The sequence below is a fragment of the Myzus persicae genome, unplaced genomic scaffold, assembly GCF_001856785.1.
Source record: "Myzus persicae strain clone G006 unplaced genomic scaffold, MPER_G0061.0, whole genome shotgun sequence".
NCBI lineage: Eukaryota > Metazoa > Arthropoda > Insecta > Hemiptera > Aphididae > Myzus > Myzus persicae.
In genome coordinates this window covers 221,476-240,132 of record NW_019101405.1, presented here as the reverse complement: position 1 = coordinate 240,132, position 18,657 = coordinate 221,476, and the positions used below count along the sequence as shown (strand labels likewise).

Here is an 18,657-nt window from a genome sequence, read left to right as displayed (position 1 = left end):
GTTTTTTAAATAAATTTCATAATAAAAGTAGATTTCTCAATAATTATTACTACTTTATTCTTATTCCTTTACATAAATTTAGTAAATTTGACCTTTAACATAAATATATATTTAATGAGCTACTCAATAGTTTAATTGGCTATTACGGTTCATTAGTCTTCGATTCGAAAACGTTTTATTATTATCGACAGTAATTTTATTGTATAATCAAAACCATTCAACCTGATCTAACCAGGTTACGAAATATAGGACATATTTCTGAAAATGATTAAAATTCTATCATAGGTAAACATTGAATTCTTTTCGTCATAACACCTTACTTATGAGTTATGACATTGGGGAATAATATTAAGCCAGCTTACATACACATTAAACACACATGCTCACACACACACACATATACACACCCGGACATCCATGTGTACATACAATACAGGGTCGTATTTAGAGGGAGGTGATAACGTTATGGTGATGGTTTAATATATTTATAATTTTATCAGAGAACAAAGTTATAAAGGCTTGAACAATATTTTAGTAAGAAGACGTAAACGTTTTTTAAGTATACTTTAAAAACGATGGCAATATTTTACGACTAAACAAGTTTTTCTTTTTTTTTGTGTTTTGGCCTCTTTATCACTGCGGAAAAACCTCTCGCTGGTGAAAAGCGTATTTAATTTCAATGATAATGTATTATAATATATACATCTTAGGTACTCATATTAATCTATAGTCAAACTATTGTAAGTTGTAACTATACCTAAATCGATGTGTACTCGTATGTGAAAAATTTCAAAAAATCTTCTCTTAACTTCCAGCACGTAATCCTATACTGTATTTTGATCTTAGGCATTAATTATCGATACCAAATTCATCCACGGGGGATGGGGGGGGGGGGGGGTGCTCAGACGTGATGACGATATCGGAAAAATGCTAAATACGGCCCTGAAAATGTAACATACACCTTTTAATACCTATGTATAAAATATAATGAAAGGACGTAGTGTGTATATATATTCTGACGAAAAACTGTTATTTTTTTTTATGACGCGTTACTATCGCCAGTGGTCGAATGCGCCGACGACGGTCAGTGTACAAACGAAAAGACGTGCATCGACGGACGTTGCGTCGACGCGTGTAGCGTGAGAGACACCTGTGGCTTGAACGCTCTATGCCGGCCGGTGTTGCACAGGGCCCAGTGCGCGTGCCCGGACTGTTACGCGGGCGACCCCGCGGTGGGATGCGCGCCGGACCCGGGCAGCTGTGTACAGCGCGCCGGCGACGGGCCGACCGCGGCGTCACGGTGCGCCGTGGACGCGGATTGCCCGTCGTCTAGGGCCTGTAGCCCGGTGGACGGCGCGTGTCGGGACCCGTGCGACGGGCTATCGTGCGAACCGCCCCGGGCCTGCGTGGTCCGCAACCACCGAGCCCGGTGCGCTTGCAAGCACGGTTTCGCCGTCAGCGAGCAGGGCGAGTTGTCGTGCGCGCCCGCCGAGCGCGAGTGCCGGGCCGACGCCGACTGCGCGCCGCACCTCCGGTGCACGGGACAGGGCCGGTGCCAGAGCCCGTGCGACGGCGGTGCCGGCGGTGCGGGCGGACCGTGCCCGGCCGACAAGCGGTGCCTGGTACTAGACCACCGGGCCGTGTGCGTGTGCGCCGACAACTGCGCGCCAACCGCGTCCATGTGTCTCCGGGACGCCGGTTGCCCGGAGCACGAGGCGTGCGTCAACTTTGCGTGCGTCGACCCGTGCGCGAACGTCACTTGTCCCGCGGACGCCCCGTGTGGCGTGGACGGGCACCGGGCCGTGTGCAAGTTCTGTCCGGCCGGTTACAGTGCCGATTCAAAGTCAGGATGTCTGAAAGGTAAATGTACAAAAAAAGCACAACAATGACACGCAAACGCTGTTGCCTTTATATATATACATTTAAGTACATCATCATGCGCAGCTGACGGGGGGGGAGGAGGTTGTGTTGTGCGTATTCGTTCCCCGACCGACTCGAGACCGTGGTCATCGTTGCGGATTTTTATTAACCCTCCTATTTCGGTGTCACCCGCTCTCCCGACGTTTCTAGCCCTAGGTCTGATTTAATAATAATACGACGAGTACTTGACAATGAGTTTCGGAGTATTTTTGAACACGTCATGTTCTCGATTTAAGTATACATTATGTATAAAATTTAACTCGCCAGTTACTTGATATGAGCTTGATAAATCATATACATTTCAATATAGCATTACACACAATATTATGTTCAGTACCTACATGAATAATGATCCATCAATTAATACATTTTAATGCAATGTTGCAGAATTTCGTGGTTACTATCGATTAACATTTTTAGATTCTAAGAGAAGCAATAAAAGCATTACTTTTACAATGTTTTGATTTTTTCTTATTTCGCGTGTGTGTGTAGTGAAGACACTTAAGTGTTCCTATCATCAACTTCTAGTGAGGCTATCTGGTAAAAAATTAGATCTAATTTGTATTTAAAGGGGTCCAAAGTAGACATTTTCTTGAGCACTTCAAAATAATTAGAAAAACAAATAAAAATAAAATACGAAAAACCTTTTTTTACTTATAATCAGTACTTGAACAAATTTATTGGGTTTTTTTATTGTTATCCGAAAACTAAGAATCGTAATTGTCACAAATTTGACGAGGAAAGTAAAAAAAAAGTTTAGATTAACTATACCTTTACATATATACAATATATATATATATATGTAAGGTTAAGTCTTTAACATAATAAATTATCATCGATGTTCATCTGAAATATTTCTCTTAAAGATATTATAGCGCAACACTCCCTCCCCGCATGTTCTACGACTCCGCCAACGTGGTATCGTACTTTACCACGGTACACCGTAACCGGCTAGCATGCTATCTGCAGTTGGCGCATGTTAATCATCGGCGGAGATCGAGTTCCATATTAAGGGGCCGATGCTTGTGGTTATTTTTTCTCATATAGTGAAGCTTTTAGTCCAATAGTGACGAGAACATTTCAGCTTTTTTGAGGGGGGCGTGTAAACGCTACCGCTGTATACTGTTCCCTCGATCTCCGCTCCCCCCCCCTCGTACTACTCTTCGCGCTTTCGCCACGCGCAGCTCACTGCCCGTCGTCGTCCGCGTCCATTTGTAGAGTCTGCTATACTTAGGCGATACATAATGTTGTATTATTATATTCTCTGTACGATTATACTTTAATAAATGTACGGTCGAACCTCGTTCGGCGCATGCGCGACGACGGCGTGACGCGTGCCTTCTATACTTTATAAAATCATTTATGTTTAGTATTTTTGATTGTAATTAATTTGTAATATTTTTTTTCACGAGTGGTTTCCGCGCCTTTTGAACCGCGATCACGCGCGTTCTCCACACTTGTACGCACATATAAACACGACTTAAAAACGTCGTTGCGACCGCGTGCATGTTCCGCTTTGACACTCGTGATTAAAATGTCGTGCATGAGGTGCGGTGCGTCGAAGTCTCCGGCACAAGCTATACATATACCTTTAGTACCTATGTATTATATTATATACATAATACATATACCTATAATATGTATACATAATACTACTCGTGTATATATTGGTCTGTGTACACACAATATACATAATATTATTATATTGTAATGAATAGGAAGCTTGACCTACAAACAGTACAAACACTATCGACGGGCTTATCGTCCGTTTGTGTGCAAAAAAAAAAAATTGAAAACAAATTTAACGAGAAAAATTAAAAAGCTCGCTTATAGTTATGACGTGTACATTCAACAATGGAACGCCGCGGACGATTGCGTAAGGTCGTGGAAGACTGCCGCGGTATATACATATACACTCGCTGGTATTATTTCACCGCTTACACGCCCGACGCTCGTCCTTCCCACAGATATAAAAATAAACATCATCACGAACGTAAAAAAAAAAAATTGTTAAAACCAGACGCACGTCGTACCTATACGGCCCAGACGCACTAATTGTGGAATATAATAACTTTCACTGGGGCTGCGAACTGTACGGCGAAAATAGTAAAATAGTAATAATAATTTATGCAAAGTAAAATGCGCGCAAACCTAATATATCATATACATACATATTATTTAGATGTAATAATATATTCAGAAAGAGAATAGCAACACACACACACATACACACACACACACTTTTACGACCGCGCTACGGTTGGTTAAGCCGCCGTGAAAGTAAAGTCGTTCCACCGCATAATACCTACGCATTATACATATATACATTTATTATTATTATTATTATTATTATTATTATTGTAATGCCAGAGCGCGCGGGTTTAAATCCACACGCGGGCTATTTACATTTTGCGCGCCGACGAAGATCTTCGGACCTGCGCCGATCCCCACCGCGAAGCGTTCTTATCTCTCATATTATTGTTGCTATTATTTTCATAATTGACGTCCCCCGCCCCTTTCGCCTTTTACCCGCAGGCACGCGGGCGCCGGTGTCGTTCCGCGGCGGTTCGCAGTCCGAGGAGCGCGCGATCGACATTTGATTGGCCGCTGTAATTTTTTTGTCTTATTTCAGCGCTCCGGAGGAATATGCATGTCACCCACCTACCTACTGTGTCTCTACGCTCTGCCGCAGTGCGCCGGGAACGTTCGCCGGAGACGATACCTGTATACATTTCTTCTTAGTGCTCTCTGTTGCTTCACTATAATTAAACCGTCGTCGCTGCAGTTGTTAAACTCACTTCGTCGGCAATATTGTAATCGCTTTCGATCACGTTTTCGCCTCGAACGCGTTACAGTCCGTAAAGTGTTTGATGTGGTAAAAATGATGTGTTTGACTCTGTTGTGTCATGGTATTACTTAAGCGATTATTGTCTTACCATGTTTTTTTCGTGTTACTGTTGAGTTCAAGAGTATCGGCTCGACGAAATGGTGATTGGTGTTGTTGTTATACTTTAAATTATAATAATATATTATAAGCTTGTTTCGGTGATGGTTAATACTGCGCAGACTATTATTAATTACTTGCAAACATGACTCTAAGACTCGTTTTTAGAATCATGTCCGCAACACTTTAATGTCTGACGCACTAATAAAAAAAAAAAAAACGCTTATTTATTACGATAACAATTTACTATCGTCGTTAAGGCCGGAAAATCGATCGAATGAAATCCAAACGAATTCGATCTATATCTGCGTTCCTTACAACACTGTTCTTTACTTTATTTATAAACACGCAATGTCGTTTGGCGATTTCAGTGGTCGGATGCTCCGCGCACTACGAATGTCCGTCCGGACAAGCATGCATTGCGAATCAGTGCCAAAACCCGTGTCAACACAACAATCCATGTAATTCACAACAAGACTGTCAAGTACAAGACCATCAACCAGTTTGCTTGAAACGTAAGTGCCGCAATCGCAGTTATTATATTCTAATTGCAGATAATTATATCGTCTCCTTACGCCTTGACCTGTATATTTAGTTAAATTTACGAAACATTTCTAACATATTTTATTATTATTTTTATTATTATTATTATTTATTACTCTGTTTGCTAAAATCAGACTACAGACATCATCAATATATCACCCACCCGCTATATAGGTCATATTTCCAAGGTCAAACTGTCAATCAGATAATGTATAAGACGATATTTCCGAAATAATTGTTGTCACGTTTCTTTTTCTTTTACATACTCTCTAATTTAATTTATTATTATACAATTGTTAAGTTTTAATTTTTCTTTGTATCAAGAACAAAATAACTACCAAAATTATTTGGTTAGCAAACTGAATATTCCATGATTTCACAATCATTATATTATTATTGTCGCGGGTGTAACGCTTAATAAACACAACGAAATAACTTGGTTTATTTTTTTAATGTTGGTCAGGATTGCCTTATATTTGTGTTTTCGATTTTCTTCATACATCATAACATAATGTCATATTGAAATATGTAGGTACTTTAACCACCAAATTTCCATTCACTACATTCAATTTACGCGGTGTTTAGCTTCGAGTACTATATTTATGTGCAGTCTAGGTACCAAATATAATGTATATGTAAATACGTTTATAGAAATATATTATATGATATTATGAAACACAGAAAGTATACATAGCATTGTCTTCCGCTTCAATATTTATTTAGCTTTTTTTCAACAGCAGTATAAAAAACAAATATTTAAATAATTTAAATTTTATTTGTAGTGTGCCAATGCCAAAAGAACACACACTGTCAAAACGGTTACGTGTGTGATGGATGCAACTGTGTATTATCGAGTAAGATATTCTATCTCTGTAGAAAGGCCAAACAATCTTTTCGAAATGATTTAAACATTTTTTAAATATTTTCTTAGTTTTAAATTTGGAAATTGTCATTTTATTAACGTATAGGTCAAGATCCTGTTGCAATCCCGGGATGCGAGCATTGCCCGACCGGTGTACCTTGTGATACGGTAACTGGAGCTTGCGCTAAAGGTATGTGCGAGTATTTAATTCAAAAGGGATAATATTTAGATAATAGATGTGTTGCTGTTTTTTAAACCTCCTCACTCCTTCCTTATATAAATGCAACTTCAAGACATCTGATGAAGATTCAAGCATCGAAACATCATTGACGATACTTGCTTCTTTACTTTCTCTTTAATTGCTTGACCTGTTGACCTTATGTATAAAGTCTTTATATTTCCTATAGTTCTCTTATGTAAATAAATATTCGTCATTTCTATTATCATGTAAATATTATGTGAATATACGTGTCAGATAGCAGCACATCTCAATGTTATTTTTAACGAAAGTGAATACGTAAAATAAGCGTTTGTCTGTATTTTATACACTCGAAACTCGAAAGTAACATTTTGAATGTCGTTGAAGTAATTGTAAAAAAAGTTCAATGATAGATAGACTTGTGGGAATTTTGGGGGAAATGTGACGCAAAAGCACAGACTGCAGCATGGGGAATATTATATTTTACCATAGTTACATATATATAAAATACAAAAATATACATAGGACTATATCGCATGTGTATTTAAATTTATAAAAATTATAATACAGTAAGTAGAATTGTTTAGTATTGAACAACTTTAGATATTACACGTACCTAATCGGTTGTAGAGTAGAAATTATTATAGAATGGTCTGCATGAGTTATCAATATTCTTGTTTTCTATTAAATTCTTTACACATATCAAACATACACGAGTAATGTAGTATATTATTATTACAATAATAAATGTAATATAAAATATCATATCGAATCAATAAATCTCCGCTATGACGAGAGGATTTTATTTTTTTCCGTATTATTATACGTACACTTATACCATTGTAATATTATAGTTATTAGTTGTTTAGTTGATTTCACCGTATGCACGAAAGTTCGTGTACCTACTAAATGTATGCATTTCGCTATTTTACATTAATGATCATTAAAAATGTGTACCTAACTTGTGTAGAATATAATTTTGTTTTAATCATACATATCATATATAATATGTACTATATTATACTAGGTAAATTTTATTTTAGTTAGTTTTAGACATTTATGTATTTCCTCATTATTTATACCACTGATACCTGCAGTGATACTATACACAATACACAATGCATACTCAAACACACACACACACACACACACCTATACACACAAGATTATTATACACATTATTCGCTTGTTTACCTAACTGTCGTATGCATGCAATGGTGACCAGAGCTTTATTAACAACGGAGAAACCTCCACAAGTCTGAATGAAATTAATATACATATTTTTTTTAATACTGCAAAAGCGCCTCTATGTCATAACAGAGAGAACAGACGCTTATGTAGTTCCGGAACAAAATATATTGTTAACTTTCGTTTGTGTCGAATACAATTTCGTAATTTTGACAAACAAATGAAATGTGACAATATTATTGCGTTTTTTTATGTAAAAAGCTTTCACTTTGAAGTCTACTTTTAATCTTTTAACAGTTACTAACTATTTTTGTTTTTAATGTGTGTTGTTCCCGCTTTTGTACAAAACACAGTAGACTCGTTACCGCAATATACTGTTACAACCGTCACAACTAACGATGTACTAATATCTAGCCTAAGCAGCACAGAAAACACTAATGTATTGACCGAAATGACTACCACCCCAGAATTCGATACGACCGATAAAGCTGACCGATTTTTAACAACCGAGATTAATCAAATAATAATTAGTTCTTCGGTACCAACGAAAATGTTTAAGGGCGATGACTTACATTTCGATAAAAACTATATGCCCGATATAACTACGATTGATCCCATAACAACCGATAGCGTTACAGTTACCGAACCTTCGATACAATTATTTGATGAATACACTACTAAAATCGCATTCAATTTATCAAATGAACGACAAGAAAACGAAAACAGTGTTGGTTCAACTAGTAGCACTGCTTGGATTGATTCAGATGAAAAAACGACACCTACAACTACGACCGATATAAATGAAGAAAATGAAACGAATACAGATATATTTCAACACGTAACATCAGAACCGAACTTTCAAACAAGTACTGTTTCTAATTTAAGAAACAATAGTGATAATGTTAGTCAAAACTCCATCCAGCATTCTGTATCAAAAATAGGTGAAATAACAAATAAATTTGATAGTGCAACATCAGAAGCTAGCCTTAAAATAAGCACTGTTCCTAATTTAATAAACAACAATGATAATTCCATTGATACTTCGACCCAATATTTTAAACCAAAAACAGCTGAAATGACAACAACGTATGATAATAATGCAGAAACAATAACTTTTAATGATGTCACAGAATCCACTTTAACGATTACTACAATCAATTATCAGACATTAACAACCGAAAACACTAAGGGTTCAATTCAAATGCAGCAAGATTCATTTAAAACGACTACTTTAAATCCTATAGAAAACGAAACAAAATATTTCAATGGTTATTTTGATGACAATTTGTCATTAACCACTGATACATCAGATGTTACTATTGATCCAAATTTAATCACAGAAACTGTTACTAAATCACAAAATAAAATAAATATTCAAACGACCGAGTTTTCGGAAGATTTAACAGAAACGGCTACAATCAGTGTGTCCAAAATATTTTCCTCGATTACAGAACCCAATAATCTTAAAACTAGTACTATTGATGATTTCATAAACGAAATAGACACAACTACCCAAAATGTGATTCGAGGTTACGATTCAAATATGATAGAAATTACGACTAAAAATACTAAAAAAAATCTTACAGTGCTCAATAATGATGATAATAATAATGTTCAAATTACAACGACAATGCTCGATAGTGATAATATACATACAAGTACTGATAAAAGTATACTATTATTCAATAAAAATGAATCTACTGAGAGTTCAACGAATCCTATAATCCCTCAAACGTCTGACGACACTTTAAATGTTGATACTGAACGAACAGTTTTGGAAACAACGTCAAATTTAAATGTTATACCCAGTACTGTCCAAAATATAAGTGAAAATCCTGAATTAACGACAGAAAGTTCAACGAACCCTATAATCTCCCAAACTTCAGCTGACCCCTTAAATGCAAATACTGAACAGAAAAAGAAAAATCTCACAATATTCAATAATGATGATAATAATAATGTGCAAATTACAACAACAATGTTCGATAGTGATAATATATACACAAGTACTGACATAAGTATACTATTATTTAATAAAAATGAATCTACCGAGAGTTCAACAAATCCTATAATCCCTCAAACTCCTGACGACACATTAAATGTTGATACTGAACAAACAGTTTTGGAAACAACGTCAAATTTAAATTTTATACCCAGTACTGTCCCAAGTACAAGTGAAAATCCTGAATCAACAACAGAAAGTTCAACAAACAATATAATCTCCCAAACTTCAGACGACACTTTAAATGTCGATACTGAACAGAACAATAAAAATCTCACAATGCTCAACAATGATGATAATAATAATATGCAAATTACAACAACAATGTTCGATAGTGATAATATATACACAAGTACTGACAGAAATATACTATTATTTAATAAAAATGAACCTACTGAGAGTTCAACGAATCCTATAATCTCTCAAACTTTTGATACTTTAAATGTTGATACTGAACGAACAATTTTGGAAACAACGTCAAATTTAAATTTTATACCCAGTACTGTCCCAAGTACAAGTGAAAATCCTGAATTGACGACGGAAAATTCAACTGAACCTATGAATTCTAGAACAATTTATTTCGACGAAGAAAATGAAATAAAAAATAATGCACAAGGTACAACGAAGTCATACTCAGAAATAAATACTGAATATGATAAAATAAACGTGGAAAACAACTCGACGGAAACTCCTAGTTTTGTAAAATTTAACACGACTACAGTTCACACTGAATTAAATACAAATTTTCAAGTTAAAAATACTTCTTCATTTTTAGAAACTACTACGTATAATGTACTTCCTGTGTCTATAAGTACAATAGAAAATCAAGAAGATACAACACTAGTTACATTAAACGAATTTGTAAACTCCAAAATTAATGACACTACTGATTTAAATTCAAATGAAAAAACAACGACAAAGTCTTACGTTCTAGCAACTACTTATAATTATTTAAACGAGGTTACAAATCAATATAATGAAAACGATCAAGATCTCACCACGAAAAGTTCAGAAAAAATTGTAGACGTTTTGACCAAAAATACAACTAACATATTCGATGAAGAAAAAAATCTTCTCTATGCAACTAATAATCCTACTACACCTTCAACGACGACCATTGAAGACATACGAATCGATACGGATAAAACATTAGATGATGGAACTACAACTATTTCCAAGACGATAAATGATATTGGTACGACGTCTATAAATTTAATATACGAAGACATAAAAACTACGACGGAAGATTCGACCGGTAAAAATATAGAAAACGATTTTACACTTGTTAATACAATAGAAACGACTCTCCACCCGATGACAATTAGTTCAAATGCAGAAATCATAACTTCAAATAATCAAATTGACGAGTACACAACCGTGAACAGCGTCATGTCCAATAACTCTACCGAAGAAAACACTCGACGACCTATACCAACAGATGATGTTGAAGGGGCAACCACCATGACGGCGCTTAATCATCGAGTGACGAACGAATCAGTAGAGAATCCATTTAATTCAACTGATACAAGTGACGAAGTGACTACCAGTGTGGCCGAACTCACCACTCAGATCGTCGAGTCGTCAATATTGCCCGGTTTAGTAAATATAAACGATAGTAATGTGTCTCAAGGCGTTATAAAAAAATGGGAAATGTTGTTCGGTGGTACAGGAAGTGTAAGTGTAACACCTGTAAGCGAATCTACAACCGTTGTGGGAACCCGTCTTACGACAATAATTAACAGTATGGAAGATACAGTATTAAACACAGAACCTACAGAAACAATTGTTTCGAAAGAAATTTTTTCTGAAAACCACCAAGTAACAAACGATTCTGTAAACAACGACGTGGCAAATAGTATGGGATATGATTTAATAACAACCGTTCGTACACGTGGGAAAAATGAAAGCGTTATAACATCGACTAGCGCCGCGGATAGAGATGATACAATCTCTGCGAACGAAATGTATACAATGGATAATGAGGTAACCACTGCATCAGATTTTGAAAGAAAAAACGAATCTATTGTTTCAACACAAATTCAAGGAGACAGGACCGATAACATTTTAGTTGGCGGCGATCGAACAACACAACAAATTATGACGTTCGATTCAGTAAATGATACGTTGTTTGAAACGACCACTACAAATACACCAACTGCAACGGACAGTGCGATATTTGCATCTAAAGATACGGATTTTAAATATGCAAATCGAGAAACCACTACGGTCAAAATTATCACCATGGCTGATTGGATTAAAACTAAGAGCACCACTCCGAAAGTATCTTCTAATGAAATCGATACCGAGAAAAGCGTAGAAAACAATTTATTTGACTCTTCGACAGATTCCTACGCACCCGAAAATGGTGATTCTGTTACGACAGATATTCCGCTGGAACCATTGGCTAAAACAGAGAACGGAGATCAAAATATGGAAACGTCTTCAATCATATCAATAAACGACGCCACTACTATGATAAATTTATTTACGACTTCTATAGAAGTGCTTGTGTCGAACTTAAATACTGAAAAAGATTCGACTACTACTGCTGAGAACACAATCGTCCCTACTGATGCAGTTACCAGTGCATTTACAGAAAATTATGAAACTACTACTTTTACGGGCTCAACCAAAAGTGATTCCCACAATACTACGTCTTTAAATCCGAATGAAATTACGCATGACTTAAAGACGTTTGGAGAGACCACGGACGTGACGCCCGAGTTTAACGACACCACCTATAACTCTACGGAGGGATATACCGTATTACCGACCGAAGAGACTACTTTTTTTCAAACGGATTCCCCTTACAACACTGATTTTAATAACGAATCGACATCCCGTGATACTGACCAAGACACGACGGACTTGAATAATAATATGTTGACTACAACCGAGTACACTATAACGTCTAAGACTATTGAAATCGAAGATGTCACTGTAATACCCGCAAACCACAACCAAACGAATATAAACAACAGCTACTCTGTACAACAAATAATAACCACAGCAACCAGAAAATGGTGTTGGAACGATACCGATTGTGACGCCGGCCACAAGTGTTTGGCAGCCAAGTGTCTACCAACAGGTGAAAGCCGCGTAAATAACTGTCCGCCCGGAATCATCACGTTACAGTGTCTTAAAGGTATAATTTACACTTAATACTAAAAAAAAATTCCGCTTTTATATTAATTTGTGTTTTAGCATGTTTTGAATTTTAATTAGTATATTATGTAGGTACGGAGTCCGTAACTGAATTGTGTATCGTTATTTTTTTTATTTGTTTGTCATGTTGTTATTAATAGAGAAGAATCGGACAGCAACGGTAGCTTTTTTTTACGTGCACGTACCACATGTAAATATTAGTCAGTCTGACAAATTAATCGAAACAGTCAGTGCTTTAGCGTTTACATAGACTCTGTGTGTTCAAAAAAATTCATTAATTTAATAAGTGAAACGTATTTACGTTTCTAATGTCTGAGGACTCTAGGATTAGGTTACTTTCACAGAAATGATAGTAATCGAAGCATGACTTAATGAAATACCCACTGTATAAGATACCATCGAATCACAGTTTAAACGTTCGTCAATTTAAATTAGATTTTCCAGTTTTTATTAATTTCTCGACGCTTGTGCAACTCACATAAAATATATTATAATTATTTACATTTTTAGCTCTAACTTACGAACAATAATTATAAATTTAATAAATTAAAAACGTAACCACATAAAAATAAAATTAACACAATCAAAAACCAAATTAATCGAAACTGGAATCTCCGAGTTAAATACTGATAAACTCTGATTCATTAAATGTTAACTACGTAACAATCGATGATTGTTAATAATAATGCATGTAATAATAATATGTAAATAACACTAATTATGTACATATATATATAATACCATACAGCACCAGGTACCGCGAAAAAGCCGCAAGTATGCGAATCCGACACGGAATGTCTGGACTCGGAAGCTTGTTACATGGGACAGTGTGAGAATCTGTGTAGTTTTTCGACGGTATGTGCGCCAAATGCCAAATGCCATGTGATAAAACACAGACCCGTTTGTTCGTGTCCTCCAGGATACGAAGGAAATCCGGCCACAAAGTGTTATCAACCGAAACTGTGTAAGACTAATCACATCACTAATTTCATATAAAATATATAATATGTTAATTAAATATTAATTATTAACATGATTTACCAATGAAATAATAATAACTATAATATAACTGTAATATAATTAATCATTAATATTGTATACAAGTAAACACACACACAAAAAACACAATCTCTGTGAGATAACATATATTTTAGATGTATATATTTTGTACAAATAGTGCATACTCTTTTCAAGTAAAAGAGTTGATATCATGTAATATAATATTATATAGTTCACGTATAGCGTTGTATCATATAAACGCGGGGTTATCATAAACATGTAAATACATATACATAAATCTTTATAATATACCCACTACGGTACCACTCTTCTTGGGTACCGTCTAATTTTTTTAATTTTTTTTTTTAACGGTTGAAAATTCTTCTTCTTATCTATATTTTATTTTTATTTTTACCCCGCTCCGAATTTAGTAACCTGTAATACGAACAACGATTGTACGAACGGTGAAGTTTGCATCCAGCAAATTTGCCAAAACCAGTGCACCGTTCATAACCCGTGTGCTCAAAACGCAGCGTGCATTAACACTGCTCATGGAGTCGATTGTAGCTGCGTGGAAGGTTTTCAAGGGAACGGATTTGTAGGATGTCTGCCAGGTTAGTCGGAATCCATATTGAATTACAATTATTTATTTGTCATTAATTTAGTACTGTTACGAATTTGCGATTTAGTTTTCATTCGATAACACTCGTTACCGATGATGTCCATAATTTTATGGTATATTATAATGTTGATGTTTGATCAAATTGATCAAAATATTAAAAGTAGGTATTATTTTGGGTTTGGCACCATCAGTGTCAGCAGGTTAGGAACAAATATTTTAATTGCGATTTCACATGCACCCGTAGTGAAACACAATGTTTATCCATAATAGTTGTAACAATAATTATACTATTATTTCGCTACCAAAATTATTATATTTATTAAAATTTCAAACATAATAATTGCAAAAACTTCACTGTTATTCAATAATTATATCACACATTCATAATAAAACTAAGCTACTATAGTCTATAGGCTCTTTAGGGTTGCTTACTAAATTAATTCACATGTTAGTTTATATTTTAATTTAAGTGTAAGGATTTGGATTATATTTTTATTGTTGTGGGTAGTTTTCAATACCGTTAGGATCATTATTAAAAAGTATTGTGTGTACTGTTTTGAAGCTAAAAAGTTCAAAAATAATTCATTTTATACCTGTATAATTTGTTCACGATAACGATAACAATTCGGAATTGGATCAAAGTTCTTCCTTAATTGTTAATTTCGACTACATTAGGTTTTATAATCCTAAATTTTCAATAATTTATGGAATTAAAATCTGTTACTAGAAGTGGTATGCTATATAGGGCAATCCGCATGATAGACAAAAAGTATATGCTTTAAGAGAAAAACAAATTTCTATATTAAATTATATTTTTTGTATTAATTTCATTTATTTTAATTCCTTTAGTCATAGTACTTAAGTACGTACATATAATGGAGCTATACAATTATAAACCTATATATTTTAACTCTTTAAAAATAGAATAGTATTTTTTTATTTTAAAATTCATTTTACTATAATATCAATTGTGATAACTGATGAATAATCAATTTTGTATGCACCAATATGCTATGTCTCTAACGAAAAAATCTTCATAGAAAGTAATTTATAAGTTAGAATAGTTCTTAAGAAAATTAATTATTATTGAAAATATCCGTTGCGTTCAATTTTTACAATTTAATTACATCGATTGAATATTTTTTAGTTCGATCGTACAAGCCCATTTGCCAATACAACGAAGACTGTCCGCCAGATAAATTATGTGATCGATTAAATCGTGTCTGTATAAATCCTTGTGCGGAAGATTCTTGTGGGGAAAATGCTGAGTGTTATCCTGTAAACCATGGTACAGAATGCAGATGTTTACAAGGCCATCAAGGAAATCCATATATCTCTTGTGCATCAGGTATATTAACGATATTACTTAATATAAATTGTACGCCTTACTATAGCTACATATTAGTATGTAATTATATAAATATCCAAAATATATTTTTTTTTAAATTTATTATTAGTCACCGGATGTCGTTCGAATGAAGAATGCTCAACTAATGAAGCGTGCATCAATGGAAAATGCTCTAACCCATGTCGTTGTGGTCCAAATGCTGTCTGCGACGTTGTAAATCATAAAGCAACATGCAAGTGTCTTGCGGGCTACAATGGAAATCCATTATTAGGATGTCAAGGTAATTACTGAATATCATTATTCTGATATCACAAATTGTACTTTGATTTTTCAATTGTATTCTTTTTCAATCAAAAATATTTTTTTTCCAGTACCTCAAAATCCATGCGATCCAAATCCTTGTGGAATGCACGCTCTTTGCGAAATCGACAATGGAAATCCAATTTGCTACTGTCCGAAAGGAATGACAGGAAATCCATTTAAAAGTTGCAGTAAGTCAAATTCAAAACTTATCACTGAGTACACAAATTAATTAATTTTAGATCATCACAAATTAAACAAATAAATCCCACTACATTTTTAGCACTTATACATCTTTATAATTACTTAATAAAATGTCTTTAATTTTAGTTCCAGAAGGTGATGAATGCTCACCAAATCCGTGTGGTCCCTACTCTGGATGCAGAGTAGTGCAAGGTTCTGCAGTTTGTTTCTGTTTATCCGAATATGAAGGGGATCCTCCGATCACACCTTGCCGTTTACCAACCAATCCTTGTACACCGTCTCCATGTGGACCTAACACTCAGTGTACATTGTTAGATAATGGATTTGCCAAATGTACATGTTTACCAGGATACATCGAGAGTCCAAACACAATACGTGGTTGCGTAGAGAAAAAGAATCCATGTGAACCAAATCCATGTGGACAAAGCGCAGTATGTGATCCAAACAGACAACCGTCATGTTTCTGCCCCGAACCATTAATTGGAAATCCATATAAGTTTTGTGGTGGTAAGTATTAAAGTACCACTAAATATATTCTCATCAAATATTAAATTTGGAATTCTTTATAAAATTTTTTTTAGAATCACTGAAAACTTTATGTCAACCGGGACCTTGTGGTGCAAATGCAGATTGTTATGTAACTGGAAGCAATGAACAGTGTTATTGTAAAAATGGCTATTCAGGAAACCCTTACGATGGTTGTACTTTAATTCCAACAAGTCCATGTGAACCAAATCCATGTGGAAAATATGCATACTGCAAAATTTCATCCGAAGGTACTGTACCCATCTTCTTAAATGTACAGTACAGATTTTATATTAATTTGTTAAAACTTTGTAACTATTAAATAGGAAAACCACTATGTTCCTGTCCTGATGGTATGGGTGGAGACCCACTAACAGGATGTAGAGGCCCGGAATGTACAACTAATGATGATTGCCCTTGGGATAAATCGTGCTTAGGTTATAAATGTAATAATCCGTGCCCAGGAGCGTGTGGAGTAGGAGCTTCATGCAAAGTTGAAAAACATCGCCCTGTATGCACATGTAATCGTGGACTCACTGGAAATCCATTCTTCCGCTGTTATCAAATAAGTAAGTTATTAAAACTATTTTATATAAAAAAAAGTATAGTTTAGTAATTAAATAATAAATTATGTTTGTTTACTTATTAATTTAAGGTTCAGATCCAGCTCCAATAGGAAATCCATGTTTGCCCAACCCATGTGGAATTAATACAGAATGTAAAATTCAAAATCGTAAACCCGTATGTACATGCCTAACAAATTTTGTTGGAGACCCTAAGACTGGATGTCAGCCAGAGTGTGTTTTAAATACTGATTGTAAGAATCATCAAGCTTGTATTGATTACCGATGTCGAGATCCATGTGCATTTGGAAACATCTGTGGTCTTGGAGCCGTATGCCAATGTAAAGATCATACACCGCTATGTTCGTGTAGAGAAGGTTTTGTTGGAGATCCATTCCTGCAATGTTTACCAAAACGTAAGAATTTAATAAATTAAATACATTTAACATTTTTTATATGTTAAATAATGTAAATAACCAATGTATTTTTCAAATTTTCCAAAATTTACAATTGTTTGGGATTTGTAGCTGATGACGAGCCATTTAAAAATATGACTCTACCTTGTGCACCTTCACCATGTGATCCATATGCTTCATGTAATGTGTATGGTGGTCAAATAGCAATGTGTGATCCTTGCTCTTCGACTGAACAACAATGGAATCCACAATGTCATCCTCAATGTTTATACAATTCCGATTGCCCATTCAATTTAGCTTGTGTGGGACAAAAATGTATTGATCCTTGTCCAGGTTCATGTGGTATTCAAGCTGAATGTACTGTTGTGTATCATAATCCAATTTGTTCATGCCAATCGGGTCTAATTGGAAATCCATACGAACATTGTACTACTCCAAAACAAAGTATGACCAATCAGTGATAAGCTTAAAATCTAGAATATCTGTAAGCTATAATGTATTGATTTATTTTTATAGATGATGTAGCTAAGCCTCTTTCTTGCGATCAAGTGCAATGTGGGGCAAATGCTGTGTGCAAAAAATCAAATGGAATGACTATTTGTGTTTGTCGTCAACAGTACTATGGAAACCCATACTTATCGTGCAGGCCCGAATGTGTTATAAATACAGATTGTGGTCAAACATTATCTTGTATTAATAACAAATGTGTTAATCCTTGTTTGGGTGTATGTGGCGTTAACGCTCAATGCCAAGTAGTTAACCATTTCCCTGTATGTTTCTGCCAACAAGATTATTCAGGAGATCCTTTCGTCAGCTGTTATCAAGCTGCTAGACCAAGTAAATAATAGTTGATAATT

General features: G+C 35.1%; 1 protein-coding gene across 1 annotated transcript in view; it reads left to right on the top strand.

Moving 5' to 3' along the window:
* Positions 1 to 18,657, top strand: part of LOC111028956 — a 126,350-nt gene that overhangs the window by 55,189 nt on the left and 52,504 nt on the right. Inside the window, exons 42-56 of the mRNA XM_022307751.1 lie at positions 1,063 to 1,860; positions 5,236 to 5,379; positions 6,190 to 6,261; positions 6,376 to 6,459; positions 13,572 to 13,787; positions 14,254 to 14,436; positions 15,592 to 15,792; positions 15,902 to 16,072; positions 16,164 to 16,283; positions 16,423 to 16,803; positions 16,878 to 17,072; positions 17,148 to 17,390; positions 17,477 to 17,800; positions 17,912 to 18,244; positions 18,317 to 18,637. Coding sequence (XP_022163443.1) covers positions 1,063 to 1,860; positions 5,236 to 5,379; positions 6,190 to 6,261; positions 6,376 to 6,459; positions 13,572 to 13,787; positions 14,254 to 14,436; positions 15,592 to 15,792; positions 15,902 to 16,072; positions 16,164 to 16,283; positions 16,423 to 16,803; positions 16,878 to 17,072; positions 17,148 to 17,390; positions 17,477 to 17,800; positions 17,912 to 18,244; positions 18,317 to 18,637 — 3,786 coding nt within the window. The remainder of the gene's footprint in view (positions 1 to 1,062; positions 1,861 to 5,235; positions 5,380 to 6,189; positions 6,262 to 6,375; positions 6,460 to 13,571; positions 13,788 to 14,253; positions 14,437 to 15,591; positions 15,793 to 15,901; positions 16,073 to 16,163; positions 16,284 to 16,422; positions 16,804 to 16,877; positions 17,073 to 17,147; positions 17,391 to 17,476; positions 17,801 to 17,911; positions 18,245 to 18,316; positions 18,638 to 18,657) is intronic.